This window comes from Condylostylus longicornis, unplaced genomic scaffold, assembly GCF_029603195.1.
Source record: "Condylostylus longicornis isolate FDR11 unplaced genomic scaffold, ASM2960319v2 ptg000040l, whole genome shotgun sequence".
NCBI lineage: Eukaryota > Metazoa > Arthropoda > Insecta > Diptera > Dolichopodidae > Condylostylus > Condylostylus longicornis.
The window spans coordinates 4,994,954-5,004,748 of record NW_026578009.1 but is presented as its reverse complement, the minus strand read 5'-3'; the positions used below and the strand labels follow the sequence as shown (position 1 = coordinate 5,004,748).

The window sequence follows — 9,795 nt, the reverse complement described above, 5'->3', positions numbered from 1 at the left end:
GGAGCGTTTATTCTTGTATAATAGGGAAATTTAAAAATATACTGAAACTGTTTTTGATTAAAACGTTATTGATTTTAACCATTATTTAAAAATTAAATTTTCATATGCATATGAGAGATGTGATTAAGTGACATTTTGACATTTGTATAGCTCGGTTAAAATTAAAATGATTAAATAATTTTTAAATATCTTATTCAACTGAACGCATCCAAAACCATTAATTAGTGAATGTATGAATCTAAATTGGTGTGAATGTTGAGTTATATGAAATATACACACACACTTCAATGCACATTTATATTTAAAATCAAATATTTAATATAGCTATTGCTAAAAAAAAAATTGCAATACAAGAAATTTTGAAATTATATTTTAGCCCCCAAAATATACCGGTTTTTGTTCCGTTACTGCATAGTTGCATAAGCACATATATTTCTACTTCTTTTTGGAAATGTGCTTAAAAATTAATATTGGCTTACCCAATTACACATATTAAAAAATTTCGTCTTTCTTAAGAATTCTTTAAAAAGCTTTATTATAGAAATTCTATTGCATAAAAAACGCAAGTTATTGCACAAATACTTTTATTTCTAATCTCTAATTGAATCATCACTTTGTTAATTAAAAAATAATACGAACTATATGTCGTATACGAACTATAGGATAAATTATATTCATAAAATTATATAAAATAGAAATAATATGAGCCTTTGACCATTAAATATAGCCTTATAAATAAATTATTATTTTTTTTTGTAATTTTTATACATTGACATAGAAATCTTATGAAAAATTTGTTGAAATAAACACAAAATTCAATATCTAATTCGATATTATGTACCTTGAACAAAGGTTAATTTTGTTATTATTAAATTTTAATTATAATTTATATTTATTTAATTTCTTATTTAATATTTTAAAACTAATTATTTTTGATTGCAATAACCGATCCTTAATAACTAAAATTACATAATATATGGTTGCTCTAATATATATATATATATATATATATTAATTATAATTAATTAATTAATTTATAATAAGAATATAATATTGTTTAAATATACAAAAATATTACAAATTTTATTTTTGTTTTGTTCTTTTCTGTTTTTTAATTTTTTAATTTTTTAAATTAAAAGAAATTTTTTTACTACAGAAATAAAATAAAAAGATCTAATCTCTAATATTTCTTTCAATTTCATCACTATCAGTATTGGGGCCCATTAAATCATTATCTTCATTACTATTATTATTATTTATTTGATTGTTATTATCATTATTATTATTATTACTATTATTATTATTATTGTTATTATTATTAATTGTTAAACCATGTATTTGGTGATTATGTTCTTGTTGCTGTTGTTGTTGTTGTAATTGTTGTTGTATTTGATGATGTTGCTGTAATTGCTGTTGCTGATGATTTAATAAGACCCCAAGAGCGTTTTCTCAAACGGAATCTGTAACACCTGTATATTGGCATGCTGATAAACCAGCTGAATTTGATCTTGAAATAGGAGATGGTGCAGAATATGGACTTGCAAAACCAGATGCATGCTGTTTTGCTTTTAATCTTAATGTTGCTATACTGTTAGTCATTGATGGATATGGTTCTGCTGTATTCTTTGGATGATACATATATGGATTTGCTGGTGTTGTATATGGGCATGGTGTACCTGGTATACCAGTACCACCAGTACCACCTGTTGTTAATGTTGTACCCATAGCACCACTTAACATACTACCCGAATTCATACTAACTGCAACCGATGATGGTGTTGTATTAAAACAATTAACTGAATTCTGATGATGATTTGCAGATACTAAAGGATTAACAGGCCATGGAAATGGTTTTGTACCCAAGGGTGATGGAACTTTTGTCCAATTATTATATGGAGAATATTGCGAATATAATGTTTCATCAAATGGTTGCATAAATGATGCATTAAAACCAGTTTTAAAATCAGCTACAGCTGCAGCAGCATTCATTGCATTCATAGTATTACGTTCACGTTTACGCCATTTTGCGCGACGATTTTTAAACCATACCTGAAATTAATAAAATTTAATATAAAAATAAGAATACGGAAATGAAAAATTTTAAAAGTTTTTCTTCGAAACAAACAATTTAAGTTTAATTATATAATTAGATTTATATGTATACAACATATATATTTAAACATACGTATACTCAAACTCAAATATAATATTATTTATGGTTGTTTATGAATTATAATGTCATAAATGTTTAAATATTAATTTATTACGAGATAAAATAAAATTTAAATGTGAAATAAATTGAAATCGTTCTTTTTTTTGCTCTATGGAACATTCCAAGATGACATAATATACATATACATACATATAATTATATTGTATTTGAAATATTCACCTCGCAGGTTCGCTAAAATAATTAACTGACCCCACAATTATAAAAAAAATATTTCATTTTTTTAATGAATTATCTTAATTATTTTTTTTTTATAATTTATTTACGCACTCCGGAGTGTATTATAATCATAAATCAATTTTAATATAGACACTTTAACTACCTCACAAAAATTATCAGTGGTACAAATAACACTATTCTGTTGTATACGTGTATATAAATAGAAGTCACTCAATAAATAAAACTGATTAAAATTTATATTAATAAAATATTCTGAAATTAGTTAAGTTTTAAATAGCTTTTCAGAAAAAAATAAAAATTATTAAAAATTTCAGGAATTTTTCTATGACGTTAAAAGAATTTTAATAATTTGGTACACACACACATACACACATTTGAAATTGAGAGGGCGATATTATATTCACCTACAAATTATATACGTGATTGTTTCGAAAATAATTTAGAGAAAAAAATTAATTACATAATTTAGCAAAATGGAAACTGACTAAGCAATTTAATTCAATTAATATTTTTTTATATTCATAAATGATATTTGTTATATTAAATTAAAAGAGAATGAGTTCCTATCGCAGTTTTCGATTTGGTTGTTAAGGTATTAAAAGATCTGTGCCTACTTTACAGTGTAATTCTTTTATTTTTGCACGTGAAATTAATTTTATTGTGTTCCTAATTTTTTATTTTGACTTAAAGTATAGAATAAAAATTTGCAGAATTTGAAAACTCAAACCTAAATCGATTTAAAATTTTATAATTAACGAATAAACAGTCTACATTTATTAGAAACATTTGTTACTGAAGTGATTTTCTCAGACTCCCAAATTTTTTTAACAATTTTACCTTCTTTAAGGTCACGGAATCATGTGAGAATTCTCACGGGTTTCCTGACGGAACAGTGTTGGTTTAGAAAACAACTAAGCAAGCTGGGCCTAGAGACCGACGGGTGTTGCAGGTGCACTTTCTCAGTGAGTGTGGAACGTTGGTAGATAAGAGAGCGGCCAGCTTAGGCGACCTTGGCTGGTAGGCATGCCGTTCTGGAATATCTCCCGGGAAAGTTGCTCGGACTCATTAGAAGCGTGGCTCTCGAGGTGTTGTTCTAGGGAACAACTCGTGGTGGGGTTGTATAACAGGTCTTTTAGGTCGCGGTACATCTTCGCCCATTCTGCAATCTACCATTTTGAAAGGAAATTTTTTACATTCCACTTGCGAATCAACCCATGTGTAAATTATAAAGTAAACCTGTATCTATGTGTAAGAAAAGTATAAATCCTTTGAGATTTTATTAATTCAAGTTTACAACTTAACACACTAACGAACAATAAAATTTTGCGTGAAATGCTTGTTAAGGAATTTGATAAAAAGTTGTTCAACAATATTTATTCACCAATGCCAAAATAGAATCAATTCTGATAATATCAAAATCCATTTGATAACAAATAAAAACATTGCAGTCGATCTTATTTGTATGACGACTACATGATAATGTAAACTAATTTTACCAAAACCTCATGTCTAACTCGTATATTTAAACTGTATAATGGAACGAATACCTGCTATATTTCATGCTCAGCTATAGAATTATTAAGACTTATTTTTATCAAATATTTAAAACTATCTTTTAGGATGTATGGCAGCTACCCGAACCCGCTCCAATTCTACCGGTCAAATTGTATAATAATACCTGCCTTGACAAAAAAACATAATTTGTGAAAATTTTCTGTGTTTTTTTGCTGTACTCTTTTTTGAGTTATATAGTGAGTTATTGCGTTATTGAGCGATCGAACGGGCGGTCGAATGAGTATTTTTAGTACAACGCAAAGAGTGAGAATATATACTTCACTGTTTACGAGGTATATACATGTTCATATCGTAGAAAACTCCTAGACTCATAAATATGTTTACATCGTAGACAACTCTTTTAAGTCGTTGGAAACTCTACACTAAAGTTAGTATGCCCTTCTGTTCCCATATGTCTCATTTATTTTTGGAATATTCGCAATTTTCACTAACTTTTAATTAAACACTGACAAAATTCAATTCACTATTAAAATTACATTCACTATTGTATTAAATTTTTGAGCTGAATTGAAAGTATGATGAAAATTTTAAAGTTTAACTTTAAGACCATAATTTTATTATTCGAAAAATTCACAACAACTCACAACTTATATACAAACACGGCAACTTACTTTAATTTTAGTTATAAAAAAGTAATTTTTTTTTTTTAATATTCTAAAATGGGTCAAATGTACATACCTATATAAATTGAACATATTTATATATTAATATTATAAAATTATTTTCACTCTGAATTTAAATTTAATTTTTATGGAAATTAGGGATATAAGAAAAAAAAAAATAAAAGGATTTTGCAACAACACACACAAAAAATGTTCTTATTTGAAGACAAAATGAAAAAAAAAAAAATGCATACTTTTCTCTTTAGAGCAATAAATCTACATAAGTAACCATAAGTATATGCAAAAAAAAAATTTCAACTGCACAAATGTAATATTGTAAATTAACTATATATAAATGTACATATATAGTTTCCAAATGCACATATGTATAAGATTATAATGGCCAATGTTTTATTATACACTCATATATTATTATGCTTGTATGAATTCATGTGCATCCCAATGCATCTATATGCAATATTTTATTTCAGAAACATCGTAATGCTTTATATTATCAATATTGCAATTTTCTGCAATACAAAAATAAATTTTTTTTTTTAGGTAAAAAGAAAAACATGAATCGAAAAATACCCACAAAAAGCAGCATTTTGCAAACCGCAATCTGCATTTTATGATAATATGTGCATTTTGTATACTTTTTAAAACTTTATTTATTTTCCCACTTTACCATACTATTTTGTGTTGTTGCTCGTTTTGTTTTTTCTTTTATTATGTTTTTTTAGACCCCTGATACCAATTTTATTGGTAAAACTGCTGAAAATAACCACCAATCCGCGAATGTTTATTATAAATTTTATTTTTCTTGTTTTTTGTTTCGTCGCTTATTTTTTTTCGTTTTTTGTACACTCATGTTGGAAAAATTTTCAATAAAATCCCCAAAAACGTAAAAAAAAAAAAAAAATAGAAAACTACACAAAATATTTTCCCATATTTTGTCTGCTGCATAAAGTTGGGAATTATTGGATAAAATTTTCGCCTATTTAGCGTTACTTTACGGTTGTTTGGTGTTTGTATATGAAAAACCAAAACAAAAACTTTTATACTGTTATATTGTAAAATATATTTCTTGTGCATTTATAATGTTTTTTTTTTTTATAAAATTTTATTTTATAATATCTTGTGTGTTTTGTCCTATTATCATACACACTGTATATACACTCTTTTGCTTCCAGTAATAATTCGCGAATAAAATTAAAAAAAGACAAAAAAAAACAAAGCGAACAATATCGCAATTTTTGTTTTGTTTTACGTTATACTAACGGAACATTTATACAAGGATTTTGTTAAATACAAAAAAAAAAAAACAAAAGGTACAATAATGGTGGATAAATTTCCAATTTTTATTTATTCTTTTCTGTTTGTTTATTTTTGATTTTATGTGTTCTGGTGAGTTTTAGGGTATAATGACGACTTTGTTGCAATGCAGACTAAAAATAATAATAATAATAATAAGAAAATAACGGTGAAAATAAAAAAAAAAATAGCCAGAATTTTTACATGTCATGGAAAAATAACTGAAAGACCACAGTTCCTCTGTATTGTATGTATGGTACGGATGGTACAATTTTTTGGAACAAATGTAAAATAAATTTGAAACATGTTTTCAATAAACTTATCTTATACCCCATTTAATGCTATAAAATATTTTGAAATTTTGTTTTTCTTCTTCTTCTTTTTAAACATGCAAAAATTCTTTTAAAATAAACTACTTGAACGTGTAAATTTACATACATTTATACATATCTGGCAATATATGTATATAATTTGTATTTGAATGAAGCGCTTTTTTTAGAATTACTAATGGTATTCCATTCTACATGTACACCAAAAAGGTAAACGCTTAATTCGTATTTATACATATATACTAAACTGGTATATATACGAAATATAATTGTTTTGTGTATAAATTCTGGTTGCGATATTATAATATAGAGAGTGGCGAATTATATTAGTGGAATTTACATTTTTTGGAGCCGATGAAAAAGTTATCAATTGTTATTTTTTCGATAAAGAATATTGAATGCTATAACAAAAAAAAAAAAAAGTAAAAAAATGAATTCAATGTGCAATTTTCGGGATTTTAATGGATTCTGAGGGCTTTTCTAAAATTCTAAAATCTTACTATAAATGTATATTTGTACCTCTATATCCTTGTATAAATGTAGATATAATTTAGATAATAGAAGATATACCGTATATAAAGGTGTTATACAGGACATAAATAACAATATTTTATTTTTCTTTTATAGTCCATAACACATAAGATAAAAAGTGAGGAAAATTTAAGTTTAAAATTATTTATGTGTATTATATTTTCCTACATGTATATATATATATTATGTATATGTATATTTGAAATTGCGTCTATACGTGTTAAAATAAAGGTGTTTTGAAAAATAAATAAAAAAATTTCTCAATTGAATTTTTTATATTGTGATTTATTGCAACTCTTAAGTTTTTTAACATTCTATTATTTTTTGTTTTTGTTTTATTATATATGTGTGTTTTATATATGTGTATGTGTTATATTGTATGTTTTTTATTCATATTATTTTTATATATAGTCAATTCATAATGTAAATGTTTTCAAGTAAATTAAATAGAAAATTTCTTTTTCATCCTTTTTGATATTTAAAGCTTTTCATATACACAACTTTGGTTTTAACTTAATATTGAAATATTACCTGTCAAAATATATATGTATATTAACATATTTATATACTTATAGCACCTGAATACTAATAAAAAAACCCAATATGTATGTATGTATAGATGTAAGTTATAATTTCTTCCTTATTACTCCAATTTAGTGGAAGCCAGAGGACTTTAACTCCATCTATTTCTATTTTGGGCTAGTGCTCTAATTTGAGCCCATGTTTTTCCAACTTTTGTGACTTCTTTCAACACACTTCTCTTCCAAACATTGTTTAGTCTTCAAATATTCCTAGATCCCCGAAGGTTTCATTCTATTGTCTGTTTAGCTATAGGATTTTCAGGTCTTCTTATAATGTGTACGAGCCACGTATATTTTTTTCTCTTAAGCTATAATTCTCTTAAAACTATAATAGCTAATGTTATGATAGCTTTGTTAATTGTACTTAAATTTCTTCAGTCTTAACGCAATATTTTTTAAAGTTTAACAGTAGCCATATTAATAAATTAGTAGATTCGAATTTTAGAATTTTTAGTATCTTATTTTTATAGAAGTTGATAAAATAAAGAAAAAAACTGGGTAAAACTTTGTTACTGGCTCTAAAAATTTTAATAATTTTTAGAGTCAGTAACAAAGAAGGAGAAGAGAAAAAGAACCTTTTCTTTAATATCTAATTAGTTTCAATGTAAAAGAAAAATTATAAAATATTCAAAATGATTAAAATTCTATAAAAACTTCACAGATATGTCTAATCTAACCTATAACTAAGCATATAACTGCCTAATCCCATTAATCTAATCATTTTTTTTTAAATCTAATTAATTTTTCGAATATTTAAAATAAATTTTTGAAACTGTATGGCAGCTACCAATATTTGTCAAGTCATTCCATAAAAACTTCAAGGGACTTTATATTTGAATTATAATTTGGTATATATCTGTCAAATTTCATGTAGCCAGCTTAATTCTTTTTCCTAATAATAAGTATGAGCTTTTGGAATTTTATGGAAACTACCGGAAGTAGTGCAGGTATTCAATTAAAAACAGAATATATGAAAAATTAAATTGGACACACTTTTGGAAAATTTCATATGAATGTCTTTATTTGTTTTATTTTAAACAATCTCTTTGAATTGTAGAGCAGCTACCCTAACCCTTTGTCCGAGTTGGTCTTTGGCAGAAAAGATACAATTCGGGAAAATTTGTTGATGTTTGCTTTATTTGTTTTTAGCACTTTTCCAAAAAAAAATTGTATAAAAAATTATTTATTAATTGCAATCCTACGCCTGTCCGACCATAGACCCGTTTACAAGACTTTTATACAAACTTAAAGATATAGAAAGCTGAAATTTCATATATACATAGATCTTTACTAGAAACTACTATTTTTACTATTTTCTATCCATTTATATTGTAGCGAGATCATGATTATTTTTGAAATTTATGCAAAACTTAAACTTTATAAAAACCAAATGCCCGATTAAATTGGCTGTTATCTAAAATCCGTTTTTTGCTAAATTTTTTAATATCGTTTTTTTTTTGTAGACCGCTGGCTATAGGAGTCTAAAATTTTAGCAGCGTTCAGATACTAATAAATAATTCATTTCGGGTTATAACTACTCGAAATTTGTAATATTTGAATTTTTGACACCTTATATTTCCGTAACTGTAGACTTTTTCAAATTTCTATAAAATGCATAAGCTAACAGAAAATACCATGCCATTAACACTAGAACTACCAACATTTTATGTATACCTAGTTGTACCAATCCGTCAATTTGACGGATATTTAAATTAATAAAAAAATTGTGAATAAATAAACTTCTATTTTATTGTAATTTAAAATAAAAAAGGTACAAATTCAGTTATATAATATATAGTAAATAAATAAAAAGGATTTATGTAGCACATTTCTTACAAATAGAAATTTACTCACTCAATACACTTCCCACACATGTATTTCATGCATTTAAAACAAAGAGAATTTGTTTTGTTTTTATTGCAGAGTCCAATTACACAAAATTTTCGCTGCATATCTTCTTTAGGATATTCCGAAGTAGATTTCATGGTCTCTATTATAATCCATTTTTCTGGCTGCGAAGATTTCAGCATTATATTATGTGTATATTTATTCGCGAGTTCTTCACATAATTGGTATAAAAATTGTTTTCTCGTTATATTTTCGCCAGTAATATCCTTATATAAGCTCCAGGCGTTGATTCCTGCCAAATCTAAAATACTATAGAAAACTTGCAATGGCCATCTACGGGAACTTTTACACTGTACTTCCGAGCCATTTGGTCAACAACATCTACTCCGAACTTAGTTTTGCTATAGAATTCGACAGTTTCTGGTAAAAGTTTATATTTTTGGCAATCTTCACGTTGGTATGTTTGGAACTTAGAACTAATACTTTTTTTGCAGGCTTTGATTTGTAAATAGTCAGAACTATATTATCAGACTTTAATAGTATTGTTTCATACCGAGCCATGTTGTCTTTTTTTACTTTTGCTATTTGTGGTAATTCTTTTTTAT

At 25.9% G+C, this 9,795-nt stretch overlaps 1 protein-coding gene across 1 annotated transcript in view; it reads right to left on the bottom strand.

Annotated features, from left to right (window-relative positions):
* Nucleotides 1-942: 942 nt before the first annotated feature.
* Nucleotides 943-9,795, bottom strand: part of LOC129609658 (pituitary homeobox homolog Ptx1) — a 69,869-nt gene continuing 61,016 nt past the window's right edge. The window contains exon 5 of the mRNA XM_055521714.1: nucleotides 943-2,049. Within this exon, the coding sequence (XP_055377689.1) occupies nucleotides 1,450-2,049 (600 nt within the window). The 3' untranslated portion in view covers nucleotides 943-1,449. The remainder of the gene's footprint in view (nucleotides 2,050-9,795) is intronic.